The 23,012-nt window shown below is 44.8% G+C and overlaps 1 protein-coding gene across 4 annotated transcripts in view; it reads left to right on the top strand.

Moving 5' to 3' along the window:
- The window catches only part of GNE (glucosamine (UDP-N-acetyl)-2-epimerase/N-acetylmannosamine kinase), a 540,721-nt gene extending 518,397 nt beyond the window's left edge, over positions 1–22,324 (top strand). For all 4 annotated transcript variants that reach the window (XM_069630467.1, XM_069630470.1, XM_069630469.1 and 1 more), the window contains one exon: positions 18,961–22,324. In XM_069630467.1, coding sequence (XP_069486568.1) covers positions 18,961–19,196 — 236 coding nt within the window. In that variant the 3' untranslated portion in view covers positions 19,197–22,324. The remainder of the gene's footprint in view (positions 1–18,960) is intronic.
- Positions 22,325–23,012: the final 688 nt, after the last annotated feature.

The raw sequence follows: 23,012 nt of genomic DNA, 5'->3' as shown, positions 1-23,012 counted from the left end.
CACCCTGATACTGAAGCACAACAATAGACTAAGCAAAGTCAGCCACAGGAGGAGGGCATGCCCCTTTGAACAAGCAATAACAGTGGGCACATTAAGACCTGCAAAGCATAATGACGACTAAGGGCAATATAAGCACAAGCAAACCACATTAGAAACCTTCATGAAAGGCAAAGCTAATCGGCAATACGGAGATAGTGGAGACAAAGAGATGGAACTGGCATCGCCCCCAGCGAATATGGCAGACACAGGGAACCAACAGACCCTGGAGGCCATTGCGGCGCTTCAAGCAACGTTGGAGGCCAAGACTGACGCAGTGGGCATTGATGTAGGAATGTTGCGACAAGATGTCTGAGCCATAGCTGAACGCACCGGGAAATTGGAAGCGCAGGTCAAATTAGGGTGCAAACGACAAAGGACATTGACATCCCCCTGCAAAAAGTTACATTACTGGAAGATGGAGCAGAAGATGCGGAGGGTCGAGCACGCAGCAATAACAACAGAATTGTGGGGCTGTCTGAAGGAGCAGAAGGGTTGGATCCCCCTACTTACTTTGAAAACATGTTGCTACAAGAAGTGGGCGCGGGAGAACTCACGCAAGGGTTTACGATAGAAAGTGCACATCGTTCCCTCATCAGAAGTCCACTGCCAGGTGCTCGCATCAAGGCCTGTGATAGCGAAGGTACTAAACTACAAGGACCGAGAGAAAATCCTGGCCTTTTCTAGATCGGAAGGGACGCTGCAAAGAGCATCAGCAAAGATTGCAGTATACCCCGACTATACCGTTCAGGTTCAGAAGAGGAGAGCCCAATACATCACGATGAAGGCCAGGCTCCGGAAGGCAGGCCTAAAATAAAAGGTTAATATATCCAGCTAAACTAAAGGTGATATACAATGGCAAAGTCCTTTCTTTGAGACGCCGATGGAAGCACAGGAGTGGATGGGCAATGAACAGATACCGAAAACAGCAGAACACAGCCAGTGTACCTAGGCGAGAGTGAGCGACCCGGAGCGGACTGCTACAACATGAACAAATGGTAGCAGCAGCAGTTATATACAATATATACAATTATACGCAGTAGTGGACAGTGGTAGGCAGTGTGGTAGAAGATCAAATGTCATGCTCCTTAATCCATTGGATGAGGTTAGATCTGAAGCGCGTGTAGGGCATGTCTTCTCTTAAAGGGCGTGGGAGTGAGTTCCAGTTTTGGGCAGCTTTGACCGGGAAGCTACTACCACCACTCTTCATACGTTTGAATCTAGGCACTTGAAGTAGGTTAGTATTGGCTGTTCTGGAAGGGCAGTTAGTGGATTGTCTCCGGAATCTGGAAGTGAGGTACTGGGGGGCGGCCATATGTAAGCATTTATGAGTTAGGGAGGCTAATTTGAGGTGAATTTTATCTTTGGTGGAGAGCCAGTTGATGGATCTTCTAAAGTCAGATATGTGGGCTTTCTTGGGAATGTTGAGGGCTGCTCTCAAAGCATTATTTTGTAAGATCTTGTTGGTAATGTATTTGTTGCAGCCTATGTATAGGGCGTTGTAATGATCCAGTTTAGATAATACCAGGGCTCTTGCTAGAGTAATGCAGTTGTTAGGTGTAAGGAATGGCTTAGCTGCTCTAATTAGCTTACACGTGTAAGTGGTGGCCGAGGCCATGGAGTTTACTTGTTTTTTTTGAAGGTGAGAGTAGAGTCTAGGTAGAAACCAAGCGTTTTCATTTCCTTGGCTACTGGGATGTTGTTGTCTATAGTGAAATTAGAATATAGATGGCCTAATTTATTGAGATTAGCCGTGGTGCCCAAAATGAGGAGTTCAGTTTTATCATCATTCAGGCATAGTCCATGAGAGGCCATCCATGTCTGGATGACGAGATATACTCTGTTCACAAAGGCCAAATCCTTGTTGTAATCTCCCGTCAACGGGATGAGGATCTGTGTATCGTCTGCATAGTTAGTGTAGGTGATACCCAGGCCATCTAGATCATCAAAAAGGGGCTTCGTGAAGATGTTGTACAGAGTGGGCAAAACACATGGAGGTCAGAATACGGAGAAGGTATAGAATACTCTAATTATTCGGCCCTACATAAAGTATAGACTAGATTAGATAATGTGTTCGCTAGTGAGGAACACGAGACTGAATTCTCTGAGGTGGAATACTTGGCCAAGGTCCTGTCGGACCACTCCCCACTAATGGCAAGTGTCTGCTCCGAGACCACCCATACCTAGATGGAAGTTGAGGAGTGAATCACTGCTAGATAAAGCATTCACAGAGCGTATTCACAAGAGTACAGTTAAATTTATTGCAGTAAATGAGGAGTGTGCAGAAGGTGAGCACAGTCTGGGAGGCGTACAAGGTGGTCATCAGGGGGGAAATGATAGCGGAATCGGGAGGGGTATAAAAAGTAATCTTCTATGAACTCAAGATGATGGAAGAAAAATGTATGATATTGGAAAGGGAGGTTATAGTAAACAAAGCACGTAGAGGAAGTAATAAACCTGAAATGGGCATGTCTAGTACAATGGGACAGATTGGGGAAGTTTAATCTTGCGAAATACCTGGAAAGGAGCCATGCACGGGGATAAGCCCGAATGAATGTTAGCCTGGCTGTATGGACGAGAAGACACCAGATCCCCCATATGCCCTATCCGGAATAGAGACCAAGAAGAGGTGAACATACAGGCAGGTATAAACTAGGTTTTCTCTTTGCAGAACACCTAGAAAGTGAGGAGAGGGATCTACACGAAGTCCTTGACCTTGTTACCCTACCCCGATTAGATGCACTCCAGGCGTAGTTCATAGAACCACCCATAACTCCGGAGGAAGTCGTAGCTACCATTAGGACACTGCTTATAGGGAAGGCACGGATGGGCTCCCTAGCGAGTTCTTCAAAGCCTACGTTGATACGCTGGCACCGTTGATGGCCAGGGTGTTCGAGGCGTACACAGAAAATCTACTACCAGAGAGCATGAGGGAGACCCTAATGGTGCCGCTACTCAAACCAGGCAAAATAAGCACAGACTGCGCATCCGATAGACCACTGTCACTGTTGAACCAAGACAGCAAAATGCTTACAGCAATCCTAGCAAATAGACTCCGCAAGGTAATACATGTGCTGATACATCCAGATCAGACCGGGTATGTACCAGGGAGAAATATTACAGAGAACCTCAGGAGACTGCACCAGGTGATTTACAGCATGGAAGATCGCACTACAGAATGTGCAGTAGTTTCATTAGATGCGACTTAGGCATTTGACTCAGTACTTTGGAATTTGCTGTATGGCACAATGATAAAGCTGGGGATTGGGCCGCAGTACATGAAATAGGTACGGCTGATGTATACCAAGCCAATGACCAGAGTTCGGACAGTGAGCACGTACTTGGATAAATGGCAACTGTATAGGGGTACGAGACAAGGCTGCCCACTATCCCCAATTCTATACATTATAACGGTTGAACCTATGGTAGCGTACTTGCGGCAGGAATATGAAGATGCGGGTGTAGACATAGGGGGGGGGTGAACCATGTGGTGTCCATGTATGCGGATGACTTGTTTTATCTGTACAATCCGGTGTGGAATCTGCCATACATCCTGGAGTTACTGGATAACTCTAGCACATTGACATGAATCAGAATAAATAAGAGTAAGTCATGCTTGTTCCCACTGGCTGCGATGGCAAAGATGGCTGAGGAGGACTTGCCAGTCCTTCCTCTGCCTTGGAGCAAGAACTCCTTTAAGTTCCTGGAAGTCAACATTTATCATGACCCTAAACGGGAACATGAATTTAACACAGAACAAGCTAAAAAATTGGTTGGTAAAATCTATGGAGTTCTGGAGTAAGTTACCCCTGTCTTTGGTGGGCAGAGCAGCGCTACTAAAAATGGTGACACTACTGAGACTCATGCATTGCTTCGGTAGTGCCCCGTATAATATTCCAAGGCAGTTCTTTCAATATTTAGAGAAATTATGCAGGGGGTTCATGTGGCGTGGAGGAGGAACGGGTGGCTCTGAGCACACTGCAAAGACCGTACGCACATGGGGGTTTAAAGATACAAAATTTTGAGTTGTACTTTCTGGCGGGCCAGCTACAACACGTTGTGCAATGGATGGCCGACAATCCCACGACAGAATACAGTGTTGCTACAACCAGTTGTAAAAAGAAGGTGCCTACTTTGGATTCCCACCGGGAAACAAACTCTTCCTTACCTGGTAGAATTGGGCATCTGAGTTTGGAAAAGGACCTGTAGAGTTATGGGACGAGTGGATACACTCTCGCCGCAGACCCTGATAGCGGCGATCCTAGAAGGTAAACCAGGCAGTAGGGCAATGGTACAATCAAGATGGGAAGCTTGTGGTGTGGCTATGGTGAGAGACCTGCAGAATGAAAGTGGGCTGATGACGTTTGTTGAGTTGCAAGAGGCCACAGGCATACACGAAGGCCAGATCCTGCTGCCTATCAAGTTGATGAAGGTACTGCAGGATCGATGGCCGTAAAGCAATGATGAGACTATAGGGAGTGATGAAATTGAGATGCTGCTTACTGTGGCAGAGGGTGGACATGCCATTTCTAGGATCTGCGAGGTATTGATAGATCGGAACTCGCGAACAGAATTGAAGTGCATGGAGAAATGGGAAAAAGAATTGGGGGAAGATGTGTGATGATGGAGAATGGAAAGAAGTGACCTTGTACCATAAGAGGGTCTCTAGAAATGCCAGACTACAGCTAATACAATTGTATATTACAAAGAGCATACCTCACACCAGCCATCATCACGTTTAAAGGTGAAAATAGGCAAGAATGTCCCAGATGCAGGGTGGAAGATGCTGGACTTAGTCGCATGTTTTGGGGATGCCCGATAGTGCAGGGATTCTGGAGGAGGGTGGCACACAAGGCGCCAAAGGAGGCATAGAGCTAGATATCAGACACTAGAGGCTTGCATGCTGAGCCAATATAAGAAATGTAAAAGATAAACCGTTGACTAAAATCAAGGACTTGATGTACATAATGGCCAAACGCAGTATAGCTATGAGGTGGAAAGATGCTAAGGAGCAGAGTATAACTAGATGGTGGAGGGAGCTGGAAAAGTGTGTTACAGCAGAAACTGGAGTATGGGAAAAGGCACTAGGAGAACAAAAAGCTGATGGGGGGGGGGGGGGGAGTGAGAGGGGAATAGATATCCAACGATGGATATCACGAACTGTGACATTGTTTACAAGCAACATTGGGGGAGTTAGATGCAGTGTGATTGGCAATGTTTAACTGGATATGGTGCATAGGTGTCACAACCATAACCCCTGGCCTGGGAACTCTGGGCCTCTGATCCTCGCCACAGTATTCCTGCAAGGCCGCAAGGGCCCAATCATACCCCTCTCGGCTGTCCTGGAGCCAGTCCTGGCGCCTTTGGCACCAGGCTCATATGGCAGGTGGAGTTTCCATTAGGGAATGGACCAACATGGCCGCCCCCACAAGGATCGACACCATGCAGTCTAGCATCCAGGGCGTGGTCTGCCCTGGAGGCACCTGGGATACCTGCTGGCTATTTAAGCCACGCCCGAGCTGAGGCACGCGCTTTGCGTTGTTCTGCACTTGTAGCGTGACGTTCACCAAGACTTGCTCGCAGCATCGTTGGCCTGCATCTTCAGGGAGAACAACACCGTTATTCCTCCTTACCTGTTCCGCATATCCAGCTCCTCGATTGCTCCTGAATCTTCCTTGGAACTCGTCGTCTTCCGCAAGCAACATCCTAGAGAGGAGAGACAAGAAGAGGACAATTAGTAAGCGTTCTTTTTCCGAGTCCATCACCTCCAGACTCTGCTTACTTACCAAAGCTCTCCTGGAAAATTCAACCGCCTCCCGGACATCGTCCATTCTACGCTCCGCTTCTATCTGGCCGCATTTCTTCCAGGAACTTCTCGGCGACCTGCAAGGAAGAATAGCACAGGTTAGCCTTACTCTGAAGACGCTCATAGCGCCGCGCTTCGCGCATTCTCTTACCTTCTCGAGCACTGCCCTCTCATCAGCTCGACGTCTTCATCACTCCTTCTGCATCAACGAGAGAAGAAGGTCAACAGGGCAATTATAATTGCGGACACTCCATCCTTTTAAAAAAACGAAAGACTTTCCTCAAGAGTGGAGTCGCAGCCGGCCTGAACTCCCGGGCCCACGCCAGTGAAGTAACTCGGCGGAAAGGTGCCCAGCCACGACGCACTCCTGCACAGAACGGCAGGACGGAGAGCACACCTTATCGAAATACCATAATAGGCCCGCGGCAGCGCGAGTCCCCGGGGGAGGTGAATCCGTCCCAGAAGCGCTCCAGACCAGTCGGGTGGCGTCCCTGTGGATACAAGGTGAGCGTTACAATAGGCTGAGTTGGGGGGGTTATGGGGTGTTAGATGGAGTTGAGGTACAGATATGATGATAATATTTTGTATAATATTGTGTGATTTGTTCTTGTGGTTATAAAAAAATGTTTTTACATCAACTATGAAGAGCATGATTGGTGCTTTAGAGGAACCCCTTAAACGAAAGCGGGACCTTCTACTGCCATACCTTCTCTTTGCTTATATAGAAGTCTTCAGGAAGGGGTTGGTTTCAGCCCCTTTGAGCTCCTCTATGGTCATCCGGTTAGAGGTCCATTGGCCCTAATCAAGGAAGGGTTGGAGAGTGCTCTTCCCTCAGGCCAGTGAGAGTCACTGACTGTGTTAGGTCTCCGAAGGAGAATGACACAAATGATGACAGAAGCCTCAGATAACTTGAAAGCAGGTCAGGTCTGGTTAAATATTGGCATGACCAGAAGGTCAACATGGCAGAGTTTACTCTAGACCAGCTAGTTGTAGTTATGGTACCTACAAAGCAGAAGACCTTACAAAAGGACAAATGGATTGGACCCTTCAAGGTTGTGGGCAAACTTAGAGAGGTCAATTATTTAGTGGACTTGGGCAATCCCAAGGAGGTCCTCAGGGTCTTTCACACCAACCACCTAAAGGCATATGTATCCAAACCAGAACTGGTCCTTTGCTCTTAGCATCTGAACAAGAGCAGGAGAGCAAGAACCTCTACCTGACCTTCTCAGGGGACAGCCTTTAGATTGGAAAAATAGGAGTTAATCTCTTCTGATCTGACTCTGCAACAACAGGAGGAGTGCAACATTCTGTTTAATCAGTTTGCCTACCTGTTTTCACTAACACCAGGCTTGACCCTTTGGGGCCAGAATGATATACTCACTGGTGACTGTCTCAAGGTCAAGAATATGTTTGATCTTGGGGTAATGAAGCCATCTATAAGTCCATGGGCGAGTCCAGTTGTGCTAGTGTCAAAGGCAGGATCCAAAGAGTTGAGATTCTGTGTGGACTATAGAGCTCTTAATGTAGTCACCACCATTTATGGCCATCCTTTACCTAGGACAGATGAGCTGGTGGACAAACTTGGTTCAGCCAGGTTCCTCAGTACATTTGACCTAACATCAGGCTTTTGGCAAATAGCTTTGACAGACCAAGCCAAGGAGGCCTCTACCAGTTTAAGGTTATGCCTTTTGGACTAAAATATGCACCTGCTACATTCCAAAGGATGGTGAATCATGCTATGAATGGGTTGGAGGACTTCTGTGTGGCATACTTGGATGACATTGCAGTGTTCAGCCCTACTTGGGAAGAACATCTTTACCACCTTGGATATTTTTTTCAGGCTCTTGAACAGGCCCATCTGACCATAAAGGCAAGCAAGTGTCAAATTGGTCACAGTAAAGTGGTCCACCTTGGACATGAGGTAGGAGGAGATGATATAAGGCCATTAGCTAGCAAAGTACAAGCTTTGCAAGACTGGGCCACCCCTATTACTCAAACCCAGGTGAGAGCCTTTTTAGGTCTCACCGGTTACTATAGGAACTTAATTGAGAACTATGGGACCATAGCTTCTCCCTTGCATTTGATCCCTTCACCCAAATTCCCCAAGAAGAACAGGTGGAATGAGCAATGCACCAAGGCAATTGAAGGATTTAAGAAAGCCCTTTGTCAATTTCCAGTCTTGAGAGCTCCTGACTACAACCAATCCTTTATTGTACAAAATGTTCTTTCAAATACAGCAATATGTGCAGTTCTGAGTCAGCTGGATGAGAAGGGCAGTGACATCCTATCTGCTCCATCAGTAGGAAACTGAAGGACAGTGAAACAAGGAGGGAAACTATTGAACGTGAATGTTTTGCCATTGTGTGGTCTTTGAAGAAGTTTAGACCATACTTGTATGGATCTACTTTTGAAATTCAAACTGACCACCAACCCTTGAGATGGTTAATACAGATGAAGGGGAGAATCCTAAATTGTTAAGATGGTCCATCAGCCTTCAGGGGTTTGATTTTACCATGGAACACAGGTCAGGTGTAATCCCCAAAATGCTGATGGTCTCTCCAGAAAGTCTAACCGACTGGAGTAAACAGATTCATCCAGGAATGGATTAAATCCTCCTGTCCCTTAGTCTGGGGGGACGAATGTTAGGGAGAATTCTCAGAAATATGCTAATTCCCTTCTACCTTAGAGACCCCAAGCACTTTTGTTGGACTTTAGGACTTTTAATTTTTAACCTGGAGAGAGTGAGACATTTTTCCCACTCTCTCATGTATTTCCTGTGATTTGAACTGTTTCTTTGGGTTTTGGAGTCCCACCATCTCCATAGGCATCATCGTTTTACATTGTGGCACAGGGAAGTCTTTCAGATTTCCCAAAGGTTTAAATACCTTCTCTTGGATGACTACTGTTTCCAAGAGCAGTGAAGTGAAATTGACTTTACTTACATTTGTAACTTTCTTTCTGATGTTTGTTAATCTGCTTAGAATCACATTCTGTGCATAGCCTGACATCCTGTGGTCACTGCAGAGTATTGCATTTTGTTTTTCGTAGTCGAAAAGGGGACGTCGAAAAGGCGTGTCTGTAACACGATCCCTATAGCGACGTGCAGTGTACCCACAGTCCCTCAGATTGTTTTTTTTCCACCCAGATATTGGTCGCCTTTACGCGGAGCTCCTCGAGAAACATTGCAAATATTCACTCGACCATTTGGTCATTATTTAAATATTCACTCGACCGTTGGTCCTTATTTAACTTTACCTTACGTTGGGTTCCTCCTTCGATGAAGCTGTTCGCCGACAAGATCTTCGACGGCTGTGCCTTCGACGGAGGAGATCCTTCGGCGTCGCCGGACATGTGGCTTGTCCTCGCCGGCCTCAAACAGTAGGGAAAGTGGGGTCGTGGGACATTTCTTGCTTCTCTTTAAGAATGCCTTTCTCTTTCCCCACCTTTTCCTTTGGGGTTATTATCGCGTCTGATCGTTTCCTCCGCTATGGAGAGGACACCATTTAGGTTTTCGCCGCGCTGCAAGGGCGAATTCACCTGGAAAGACGAGCACAAACGGTGCAACCGTTGCTTGCCCCTCGTCTACAAAGAAGACGGTTGTGCGGCCTGTAAGCTTGTTAAGCCTAAGACTTTAAAGGACCGCAGGGTCAAGAGGTGGGCAGCCTATGCCATGTCTATGTCCGATTCCTCACCCGCCGCCGCCGAAAGTGACGAGGAAAGTAATAACCCGACCTCCGCTTCGGAGGTTGTACACCCCTCTAGGGAGCGGTCACGCTCCTAGTCTGTCCCCGGCCCCGACAAGCTCAGCTCACGCCCTGCTTATGGGGATGAACACCCCGGCGACACTGACGCACACAAGCACTCACATAAGCACACAACCCACGGCTCTTCCTCGTCGAAGACGAAGAAAGCATTAGCACCAACGGAGACGCAGGTCCTACTGGTGGCCTCCACAGACCGTAAGGGTCCAAAGCCCCCCTCGCAACAGACACGACCAGCGACTGGGCTACCCCCAGATAAGGGCGCTATCACCAAACTGCCAGACGACGTGCCCCGTCAGCGAGCGCCTGTCGGCGTAGAGAACGCAACACCTGTAACGTCAACGCCAGAGGAACACTCGAGAGACCATTTAGTCGTTGAGAGCCTGGCACGTATTGTTTCCACCGATAGCCAGAGACAGACGGCGAAAGAGACGCTGAATACCGCTCGCAAGGCCAGGGAAACGCCGAAAGGGGCGGAAGGAAGGCAGGAACTGCCCCCTCTGTCGAAAGGGACTCCTAGCCTACTAGAAGGCTTCTCAGAAGGCGATGGGAGTTTATCCTCGATGTTATGGGATAGGTCAAAGCGTTAACAGGCTGAAAGCCTTCCCTTCCCCCCCAGACCGCTCTGGGTTACCACAAGGGACCTTAGAGAGACTCCAGCTTTGTATGGACAAAATGGAGAGTTTTATGTGTACTCAATACCTACCCACACCCAAAAGACCAAGAGAGGGGCCTCAGGAGGATCCTAGGGCTAAATACCCTAGGCTGTTTACCCCCCGCCCCCACCCCTGAGGAGGATGTAGTTATATGACCTCACTGAAGAGGACTCCCACTTTCATGAAGATGAGGAGTTCTTAACTAACGAACAAGAACAAAACCTAGACCAGGAAGGTTTTGAGGATAACCCAGACATGGGTGGTGGGGGCTTTGAAGAAGACCCAGAAGAAGGTGCTTCACAGCCCTGGCAGTCCCCATCAGCGTCTACAGACCCTGATGCCCTAAACCTGCCTCTCCCCCTGTCCCCCCCAAGACTCACTAATCAGGAATACGTCACCTATAGATGATCAACCTACCTTTAATGCACTACTACGCAAAGCAGCAACGCATTGCGAAATCGAGACTGGGAAAATTTCTCCTGACGTAGACTTTGTGGAAAAGATCATCAAGGAGAAACCCCCTGTCAGTCAAACCATTCCCCTCCTTGCCTCAGTAAAGAGACGAATCATTCCTTCGTTATCTACGCCCGCATTGGTCAGAGGGGTCAACCCAAGGATAGAAAAATTTAGTCCCTCTCCATCGGACCCGTTATACATCAGGGGCCACTCTGTACCGGACTCCTTAGTAGTAACAAATACAGGAAAGAGGGCAGGGGTCCCGCTATCAACCAGCGAGGCACCACCAGATAAAGAAGGTAAAAAGCTGTATGCCCTAGGTAAAAGGATTACACCCTCGGCAGCCTTTTCCACCAGGATTGCCAACAACTCCTTACTGGCAAGTTATGCAGATGCCCAATGGAGCGAACTACGCAAGGACACCAAGGAGGTACCTGAACCCCTAAGAACTCTGTTTCTAGCCACGGTTACTGAGGGAACCTTAGTCAACCAGAGCATCATTAAGAATAATCTAGATGCTGCAGAAATGGCTGGCCGTTCCCTAGTCCAAGGAATCCTCCTCAAACGTCAGTTCTGGCTACGTAATTCAGGGTTTAAACCCGAAACAAAAGCATCTCTCATTAACAAACCAATAGAGGATGAGACTGCAAAAAAGGATTTTGACACCATTAAGACCCTAGATCAAATTTCAATGCCTCCCAACAAGCGAGGTTATGGAAACAGATGCTTTTTTCGAGGCCAACGCCAGCAACAGAATCAACAACAGCAGCAATACTCTGAAGGCAACTGGTCCTCGAATCAAGGAACCAGTGGACAATACACCCAGAGAGGACAGCGTCGTGGCAAGGGAAGAGGTTGGGGTCCCACACCTAGAGGTTCCCAAGCCACCAACACCAAATGACCCGAAGATTCGGGTCCCCTCCCATGCATCGCCGGTCGGGGGCCGGGTAACATCCTTTCTTCCAGCATGGGAGGGAATAACATTAGACTGCTGGGTACTCTCAACCATAGCCCGCCGCTACTGTATAGAATTCAACCGCTCCCCGACGTACAGACCCACAAGGGGACGACGCCTGTCACCAAAACACCTCGCCATCCTTCTTCAAGAAGTGGACCAGCTACTAGAAAAAGGAGCAATAGAGGTTGTGCCTCTATCACAGGTAATGGAAGGTATTTATTCAGTGTACGTACTTGTACCCAAAAAGGGCTTAACCATGCGCCCTGTATTAGATCTGCGCCCAGCGAACAAATTTGTAAAACCTCAAAAATGTTGTATGGTGACATTACAGGAAGTAATCCCCCTGTTATCTCAAGGGGATTATATGACAACACTGGACATGAAAGAGGCATACTTTCATATTTTAATGTTGCCAGCGCACATTAAACCTGAGGTTCATGATAGAGGGCAAACACTACCAGTTCAGAGTGCTACCCTTCGGCATAGCATCAGCGCCGAGGGTATTCACAAAAGTACTGGCAGTGGCAGCGGCCCACCTGCACAGGTTGTCCATCCCAGTATACCCTTACCTCGACGATTGGCTCATAACAGGGGATTCTTACGAGACCTGCTTCTCAAATACCCAAAAGACTCTGGACCTTTTGTTCCAACAGGGCTTCTCCATCAACGAGAAGAAGTCCAGCCTAGAACCCAGCCAGATCAAACAATTCCTAGGGGCTCTAATTCGAACAAAGGACGGCCTCGTCTTCCCCTCCAACGAGAGGGTCCAAAAATATGCTGTTTCAGATCCCTCAATATGTGGCCAGTCGAGAGGTGACAGTGCGCAAAGCAATGCGTTTGCTGAGAATGATGGCGTTGTGTATATATTTGGTACCTCCCGCGCGACTGAGCATGCGCACTATGCAAGAGTGGCTCAACAGCCAGAGGACAATAGGACGATCTAATGGTGGTCTCGCAGGCCTTGGTTCTCTCGCTACAGTGGTGGTCGAAGGAAAACCTTGTAATGGGGAAACCATTTGCCACCCCTGCAGTGGAGGCCACTCTAACCACAGACACATCCCTCACAGGATGTGGGGCTCACCTATCCCATCAGACTGCACACAGAGTTTGGACTCCGAGAGTAGCGTCCAAACACAAACTTGCTGGAACTGTTAGCGGTCTTCAAAGCACTGAAGGCTTTTCAGGCTCACCTGCAAGGGAAGACATTGATTGTCCTCACAGACAGCACCACAGTCATGTACTATCTGAACAAGCAAGGGGGCACTCGCTCTCCAGGACTGTCCAGCTGTCCCAGAACATCTGGAAGTGGGCTCTCAAACACATGTTCCTGTTGTCACAACATGTACCAGGGGAACTCAATCTGCTAGCAGACGAACTCAGCAGAGACTTCCCTCTGCCCGCAGAATACGAATGGCGGTTACAAGAAGACATCGTCTTTGACGTCTTCACACAATGGGGATTCCCAGAAATAGATCTGTTCCCAACTCTGGAGAACTCCCAATGCCAAGATTACGCCTCCAGGTACCCCCAGAACCAGTCCATGGGGAAAGGTCTATCGATACCATGGTCAGGGAAATCTGTTTACGCTTTCACCCCCCCCCCCCCCCCCCCCCCGACTCCCTTCTCAACAAGATAGTGCACAAGATGCACCAGGAGCCAGTCACCATGATACTAGTGGCCCCGGCAACCATGGTTCGCTCACCTGATGGAGATGTCTGTCTCCACCGGTGAAACTACCCTGCCCGTACGACATGCTGTCACAGGACAAGGGCAAGACACTACAACCATGCCCACAGACCATGAATTTAGCAGCATGGCTCCTGAGATCATAGAATTTGGTCATTTACAACTCCCGCAGAGATGCATGGACATTCTCAAAGAAGCTAGAAACCCTAACTCTCATCACTATTCTAGCAATTGGAAGAGATTCGTCATATGGTGTAGAAATAAGAGCATCAACCCGGTTGGCTGCTCTCCCACACAAATTGTTCTCTACCCGACTCACCTACTAGACTCAGGATTAGTGTTTAATTCTATTAAGGTTCATTTAGCTGCACTTTACGCATATACCACTTCTCAATTTAAAGTGTTGTGGTGGAAAGTCCCAGTTATTAAAGCCTTCTTGGAAGGAGTTAAAAGAATACGCCCTCCCATAGCTAACCCAGCTCCCGGATGGGACCTAAATGTGGTATTAACCAGGCTCATGGGCTCTCCCTTTGAACCCCTGCACAAAGCAACGCTTAAGGACCTCACCCTTAAAACTGCTTTTCTAATAGCTACCGCCTCCATCAGGAGAGTAAGTGAACTTCAAGCGCTATCTATTCTAGACCCCTTTGTAACAGTTCACAAAGATAAGGTGGTTCTACGCACACACCCTAGGTTTGCACCTAAATTCATTTCTAAGTTCCATGTGAACCAATCTATAGAACTACCAACGTTCTTTCAAAACCCTTCAAACTTGGGAGAAAAAAAGCCTGCATACACTGGATGTGCGCAGGGCTGTTTTGTTTTATATGGAAAGAACTAGACCACTGAGAAAGACTAATCGGTTCTTTGTCTCGGTGGCAGCAGGAAGAAAAGGAGATGCAGTTTCACAATCCACTATATCTAGATGGATCGTACAATGCATCACCCTCTGTTTCTCTCTTGCTAAGAGAGAACTACCCTTCAAGCCAAGAGCACACTCTACTCGAGGCACTGGGGCTTCCATAGCATTCATTGCAAATGTCCCTCTTGAGTCCATTTGCAAGGCGGCTACCTGGAGTTCTGTACACACCTTTACATAACACTACTGTCTAGATGCCCACTCTAGGTCTGATTCACAGGTGGGACAAGCAGTATTAAGACACCTTTTCTCTACTGTTCCTTCTCACAACCCACCTCCAACTCCGGGTACTGCTTGCTAGTCTATGCACAGCATGTGATTCTAAGCATATTAACAAACATCAGAAGACAATGCATTACTTACCGTAAAAGCATTTCTGATGGTTGTATCTGCTTAGATTCACATGCGCCCACCCTTCCTCCCTGCTCGGATGGAAGGAACATGGACATCCTTTTATCTCTCTCTTTTCTGTACTCACTCACGTCTATAAGGCTCCCTCGGGGCAGAAAAAATACAAACAGAGGGACCTTGATGCGTGAGGGATTGTGGGTACACTGCACGTCACTATAGGGATAGTGTTACAGACACGCCTTGTCGACGTCCCCTTTTCGATTACGAAAAACAAAATGCAATATTCTGCAGTGACCACTGGATGTCGGACTATGCACAGCATGTGAATCTAAGCAGATACAACCATCAGAAATGCTTTTACGGTAAGTAATGCATTGTCATACCCAGCACACACTATCTTACAATAGGGTGCTGGAGGGGTTACTTGGTATCCCCTTTGTCTAGTTTCTCATGTAACAGTTTTATGTTACCCTTTCTACAATGAATGGCTGGTGGCAGTGGTTTACTTTTTACTACCATTGTGTGCTTTTACCACGGGCAGCGTTCGCAGCTGCAGTAAGGCACACATGGGGTGCCCATTTTGTCAAAATGGCCCTGGTCTTCTTTTTTTTGTTGCCTTTTTGCAATTTCTTGTTGGAAAGGTGCTTCTTGAGATTTACTCTGCACGCCAAACCAGGTTTGGTCCCTTTGTCCGTTTTGGCTTTGGCGGGATTCACTGGTGAAGCCTGCCTCTGGCTCCAGTATGTCTGGCTGGGGCGGCAAGTGCCCGAAAACTCCCTGTGCTTAATCCCCTTGGTTACAGGAATGCACCCAAAGGTGATTGGCCACTGCTTTGTGATTGACAGCTAGGTTGCAAACGAATGCGAGAAACCTGCATAAAAGGCGATGTCTTTTGGCTTGGAAGGCAGAGTCGACCACTGGACGAAGGAATCCGAAGAAGAACTTGAAAGAGACGCCTGCTGCAACTCCTGGGCCGTTGGTTTGACCGGTGAAGCCCTGCTACAGTGCTGAAGCTCCAAATTCACCTCGACTGGAGAAGCCCTGCAAAGGACGACTTCTTCCCTTGGGTTGGTGGGACCAATCGACCCCAAGACAAGCTCATCTAGAAATCCTCTGAGCTAGCTGTACTTCCATTGCTGCTGCAGGAACCGATTGCCAGGGCGAGGAACACCAGAATCGAGTTAGTGTCTTTAAGTCGGACCCGAGCTCCAGGAAGATCCTCTGGACTCCCAGGAAGCAGGAACTGACCAAGCCTGAGCCACCTCAAGAGTGATGGACCCCAGATGCAAGAAAGGTCCAGAGTGGTATCCGAGAAACGCGGTGGGGCTATTTGCGAGAGTCGCGAGGAGCTGAAACCGTGAAGTGCCGCTGATCTGAAGTTTGCCCGCTCGCCGACCTTCAATTCGTAGTGCAGGAGTCCCCAGACGTCCTCCCCCTTGTCCCCACGACTGAGGCCCATAAACAGGATCTGCAGACCTACACAGGAACAGTAACCAGCTGAAACCAATTTCTTCAGACCTAAGGTACTGTAAACTAAGGGGTTACTTACATCTTGTTGTGTAGTCTTGCTAGCTCTCAGTTAAGACTTGTCTTGGTTGCTTTTGCAGAGTTGCTGGCAGCTTTGCCTCTCACAAGCCTCCCAGCTTTTGGCCCTACAGCGATTCCATTTTCTACAAAGACTTCTAAAACATTGTGTAAGACTTTAACTACCTGCAAGAGGTGCTTCAGCTCACCTAGACCTTTGTTCAATTAACTTTGGCTGTCCTGGCTCCCTGAACATCTCTTCTTACCTCTGACTTTGTGCTTTACCTTTCTGCCAGGAAAGGGTTAATTTACTTTGCATTAGAGGGTTCAAAAGTGCTTACCTGCTTAAGAATACTTGTTAACCTTTGTTTTATTCCCTAACACCTTTTCTTTGACACCAAACTCGGTATTGCTCTAAATGTGCTAGTGATATTTCGTGTCCTCGTTATATAAGTCACTTGAGGTTGTAGGCAGTGTCTGTGTGCCATCCCAAATGAGTATCTACTGATTTAGTGAAACTGTGAGTGTGTATTTTTGTGTTACATATATTGCACCCATCTAAAGAAGGCTTATTCAACTGACTGTTAAATTAATAAATAATTGTTTAATCAAGAAACCTTGAGTGTAAGAGCGTAGTTGGATAAGTGTCACTGTGGATCTCTGTTATAACCCTACAGCTCACATTGACCCCTCTTGCGATGAGCCTGGCTGCTCAGCCACACTACCACCCTGTGTAGTACAGAGATATACCAAAGGTTGGGTTCCTATTGCCAGGAGGACAAGATTGGTGTAGTCTCCCAAAGGGTACTGCATACAATCTTTCCTAACTGTCCCTTTTCAATCTTCAGGAAAAGATGCAATACTCCACGATTACCACTTAATGTCGCACTGTATGCACAGCATTTGACTTTGAGCAGATACAAGCACTAGAAATAAAATTACAGTGAATAATGTGTGTCTTATAATTGAGTGGTGTGCGATATTATCACCTGCTTGTTTGTTTTTAGTTGTTTAAGGCCTAGAATAAATACTGTATTTGTATACATTGTCTAAATAGAATTATTGTGAGATTCACTGGGTGGACTTATTTTGGACCCCCGACTCTACTCACTCTTCCGAGAATAGCATTGACTGCTCTCCGTTGCTACCTTGATGGGTTTTGGCTAACCTCTGAGTGCCCCTGTTCCCTATAACTAGGGTTGCCTTCTACAATATGTCCACCAGGCCATATTCTAGAAATCCATCTGAACACCATGCATGGTACACATTTTCACCAGGACTTAACTGAAGAAGTGGAAACAAACGAGGATCACATCCAACATAAGCAAAAGCCTTATAAAATTATTTGATGGTACCGCACCACAAGGCACTATAGTGAGTGGGCTATGGAGTTATGTTGGAGTGGATGTGGGGGTTGGGTACTTTCCTACACATTTTGTATAATTGTCCCAAGCTTATTAATTTCTTCAAAGTGCTTATTCAGGAATTGGGACTGATCACAGGCACAAATCTACCAAGTGACCTAGTATTCTGCCTGTTGGGAAAGCCTCTGGGTGAACATACCCTTGTCTTGAAGGGTGGGGGGGAACTGGTTACAAAAGGTCTGCTATCGGTGAGATTACAGATGGCGAAGCAATGGAAGTCTGATGCTATCTTTTTTTTTAATCAACTTTATTTACAATTTTCAAACAAATTCAAACAAGGAAGGATAACAATATAAGAAGAACAACACAATCGGCTTTAAACCTTCCCATAAACCCATATCAGTAAATATTCCTCATAATGAAATTCATGGAAATGAGCAATAACAAGTAACAACAATCAAGTGAGAGTCAAATATATAGTAAGAACTAACAAAACAAAATTATATACACAGCAAAATTGACCAAATCCCATGACATATAGACAAAAGGACAAAACCTTCTGATGCTATCGTAGATCTTGATAATTGATATACATAACTCTGGTCCACACTGATAAATGAGATAATGACAAATGATATGACTTTCAAGGTATGGGAACACCTTCTGGGTCATGACAGGATGCTTAATAAAGATAACACTTGTCCAGATAGGTTGACAATCTCCTGTCTTGGGGAGAGAAGGGGTCGGGGCAGGGTCAAAGATTTGGAAAGAAGGTAGCACATATGCTGGATACTTTGATTTTCAGGAATCCTATTAGTCTATGATGGTTAACTACTCATTTGAAACACTGCAATCAGTTTCTTGCAAACAAATTGTATGAGAAAGTCACATTTGCTTATGTAGGGATGTTCAGTTTGTGAGATGTCCTCTCTGAATCCATTCAAGTCTGAATGCTTGAAAGACCATTTTGGTATAATTTAATAATTTAGCTTTTTGTAGTTGGTTCAATGTCATTTTTGCACTACTTTGAAGAAGGCATCAACTCTGTAAAAATGGGCAAACATTTTTATTTTATGATTTTCGTTTTGGTTGTTTTTCTGAAGCGGTTCCACCTGCAAGCTCCATTTCCTCTCATCTCTGCCCCTTTCTTACTCCATATTTTTTCTTCCAATTTTCTTCGGACTTTACTTGTTTTTCCCTACTGATCATATATTTGTGTGGTCTGTATGGAGATTTGCCAGCTCAGGGTTTTCAAACTTGAATATGTCAATGTTTCTGTTTGCGACTGAACAGTGTAAAGTATGTTTTGCTAACAAATTTTGTACATTGTGCACGAACATAAAATTCTCTAATGTTCTGTTGGTTTATTCAGAAGAATACTGTTGAACATAAAATTGTATTCCTGACTGTTAACAGTTGCTTTTTTCTTCTTTTTGTACACAGCAGGTACTGCTGTTGGGCTAGGAATCTTGAATATTCTGCACATCGTGAACCCCTCCCGTGTGATCCTCTCTGGAATCCTTTCAAATCATTATATTAATATTGTGAAAGAAGTAATACGCCAGCGTGGGTTGGCCTCCGTCCAGGCAGTAGATATAGTCTCCTCTGAGCTTGCAGAGCCTGCTCTGCTTGGTGCTGCCAGTATGGTGCTAGACTACACCACACGAAGAACATACTAGCTTTCGCTGGAAAAGCTGCATAAGGGGGACTTTTTTATGCCAAAAACTATGAATACATTTGTGTTCTCCTGGCATTTCTATTAATTATTCATTGTGCATATGTTCGGTACTGCAGCATGAGCAGACATGCAATGAAGGTTCTACTGCAGTACTGTTAGCCATGCAGGTTTAATTTAGTGGTGTTTTTAATTTTTTTATTTATTTTTAAACAAATGAAAACAAAGTTGGGACTTTCTAGAGTTGTATCTGGCTCTGTATTGAAAATGTTTTTTTCAGTTGGTGCATTGTGAAAGTAAATATGCAGTTTACATGTTTAAATCATTTTCTGACTGAAAACAAGTGTATATAAATATATTTATATTTTAATGACCTTCAAATAATCTGTCAAATTGGGATGATATAGGTTTCCCTTGATATAACAGCTGGTTTTCAGAATATGGGTTAAAATGCATTCCACTTTCATTGGGTCTTTTACCTGCTGTGCATTGTGAAGCATTAGCAGAGGCCTCATATTTCATGTATTACACATGGTTTTAACTCTCAATATGCCAGGTGAGTTTACAAATCTATTCTGTGCTGGTAAATATTGTCAAAGTTCAGCAAAGCTGTGTGTCATTTAGTGTCAGAATGAGCCTTGTGGCCTCAAAAGCAGTAATACATTTTTGTCATTGCTACTTATCAAATGGTCTTTGGCATCCAAAACCTCTAACTGATATAAGATGTGGCCTGTAGCTCACCTACACATGGATGGTATCTATGAATGAAACCAGGGAATCTTACAGACTTATTGGCATACAATAAATGCTCTTGCAAAAACCTTTGTTGCAGCTATTGAAGCAGTGACTCCTCTATAAATTGAAGACTAGAAATAAATTGAACCATGCGGCCTTGGTACACTGTCTAGACTAGAGGTCTACAACCTTTGGTTCTCCAGATGTTTTGAGCTCCGTTCAGCTCTAGCCGTCATAGTCAGGGATCATGGCAATCATCGTACAAAACTGCTGGACAGCCACAATTTGTAGATCTCTATTCTATACATGGTGGGTTGTTAAGTGTCAGTGATTAACCCCCTCACGTGGCTGTACAATCATATTCTCATCTTGAAAACAAACCAAATTTGTGAAAACTGATCAATTTTTTTAAAATGTAATATGATCATGTTTTATTTTGTTTACTTACAGTAGGATGGGATTTTAGTAACAAAAGAAACCAATTTAATGGTATTAAGATGTTCTATTATTCTGCTGAGTAAATGTGCTCTTTTTGTTAATCTGTAATGAAAGGCGCAAACTCTTAGTGAAACTAAGTCACCCTTTTCACCCATTTTATGCATTCACAGGAAACAAATTTGAATTTGGGTGGGAATAGCCCTTATCAAAATACCTCTGTAGAGGGTCCTAGAAGGCTAACCTGACATCTTTGGACCAATTCTCTTTTCAGGTTTTCTTTTTTCAAAGTGGACCTACAACAGTGTTAACGTTTAATTCTGTGCCATTTTCTTTTTTTTTTTAGCCTTAAGTTTTCTTTTGAAATCCCTGCTCTGAATGGAATTTTTTTCCCCTAGCACATCCCTACCTTGGTGTCAATCTTGAATACCGCCTCTAGAGTTTGACTTCAGAACTTAATGGGCAACATTTTAGAATTCACCCACTTGTACAAAATACAATCACCTTGAATTGCGAAATGAACTATAGTTAGAGTCGTCGTTATTACAACAAATCACCTTATCCTTTTAAGTTGAGCAATGGATTACAATATTGTTTGCACATTTTCTGCTAGACCATTGAGATGTAAATGTTCAATTAAAGCCTTTATTTTGTCTAGACCAATAGAATTTTCCTAGCCGAGATCATTTTGCTTCAGAATATCGAAAGTATTTTATAACACGCATATATGCATTTTATTTGTAAATATATTTCATTTATTGGGAGCACCCGTGACATATTAACTGTGATCAAGCGTCTGATTCTAGTGCCTCCATTTTATATTTACAGGTGTCTTTCTTCCTCTCCTTCCTAGTAAAATAATGTACTTTCGTATTTCTAATGCAAGCATGCATATGAATGCAAAGTATATTTAACACAAGTCTTGATAATATCTTCTTGAAAATCTTATACCAGTATCAAAATGCACCCATATTTGTACACCCTGGGTCCATTATTACTATATCTTAAGTCAGTACTTGAAACTGCAGTAAGTCTGCAGTGTGTAGTCTTATTCTCTGCAGTTTCACCTCTAGTCATTCTGTAGCTACACGCACCAGTGTGTTTTATTTAACTATTAAATGTTTAGTTATTAGCCCTATGATGTTTCTATGATATTCTATTCTGCACTTTAATCAATTTAAAAAAAATGAAGTCTGTTATATTATTGAGAACTGTTGCAAGCGAAGTAAGGTTTAGATTTCAAAACATTTTGTTCCTGCAAAACAGGGTTAAATAACGATAATGTAATTTGTTACATTATCAGATTAGAGTTTGTGTTTATTTACAGCATGATGGGGTGTAACATCCACAAACTAAGGTGTTGAAATGTTTTCTCACTTAATATGCATTTTAGTAATGCTTAAGGATACACACTGTTCCAGGAAGATGTTTAGCCATATTAGCCAAGCATCCAACGACACAATACACTGCACATCTGTGTGTTAATCACTTGTTCTATAAATGTTTTGAGTGACCTGTAAAGGAATGATTTGCACATTTCTCAAAAGCTCCATGACCTTTCCAGTGCTAGTGAAACTATTGCTTCCTTTTTGTTCTATTCTCAAGCAATAGACTAATCAATTGTATACAAATATTTAATGTGATCAGTGAGACGAACTCAGCAGGGTCAATGTACTTCACTTGTTTTACTTTTTTTTTTTCTTTTCTTTAGTTAGTCGCTAAACCAGGTCCAATACTGAGCAAACCGATTTAAGCGTGCGTTATAAGCAGCTATCAATCAAACAAACCATACTTGTCTCGATTCTTTTTTTTTTAAGTCAAAGTTGCAATATGTTAATACTTTGTTTTACATCTTTTTTTCCCCATTGTTGTATGTTATTTATCAGATGCTAGGGCATTCCTGTATAATGTACAGAGTTTTTGCTTAAAAGTATTCTATTAAAATAAATATCTGAAGCTGTTTATTGAATATTCTGTCTTGAATTTCAGAGGTCTTGTGGGTAAAAAGCAATTTTAAAATAGAAAATGGTCACTTCAATTTGCAAGCAAAATTCAGACAAGCAACTTACTTGCCCTTTTCCTGCAAAATCATGGGAGCCTGTCTGGATAAAGAACCATGAAAATCCCTAAACAAATGGAACATTTTAAATCATCAACCATCTGGTTTACATCTGTAACAAAGCCAAACGCTCGTTATTGTACACTCCAGATCTCAAAATTCTACCAGAGACTTCACTCAGTAACACACATCCTGCACCTCTGAAACGAGCATTTGCAAAGCCAAATTTTCTAACTTGTGTGTAGGTATTGACCAGCAGTGCAACAATGGCAGTGCCTGACAAATTTCTATCTAATACCCATACAAGAGCCAAAAAGGTTTGCTTTGCTAATGTTTATTTTAATGGGACTTCAGTGCAGGAAACGGATACAAGAACTCATGTAGCCACCAAAACACAGGGCGGAACAACAAAATCATGCTACATGCAAACATTGTTTTTCCCCACAGACTGAGATTTTATGTATTGATATTTTTGGTATTTAATTCTATCGCGCTCGTACACAAGTGTTTCAGAGCGCAACAAGGGAGGGGAACAGGGGAGAACAAAACAGCAATCTTACTAGACCCAGAGACATTGAGAACGCGCATGTG

This window comes from Ambystoma mexicanum, chromosome 6q, assembly GCF_040938575.1.
Source record: "Ambystoma mexicanum isolate Mex_15411 chromosome 6q, UKY_AmexF1_1, whole genome shotgun sequence".
Lineage (NCBI taxonomy): Eukaryota > Metazoa > Chordata > Amphibia > Caudata > Ambystomatidae > Ambystoma > Ambystoma mexicanum.
This window is presented reverse-complemented; position numbering and strand designations above follow the sequence as displayed.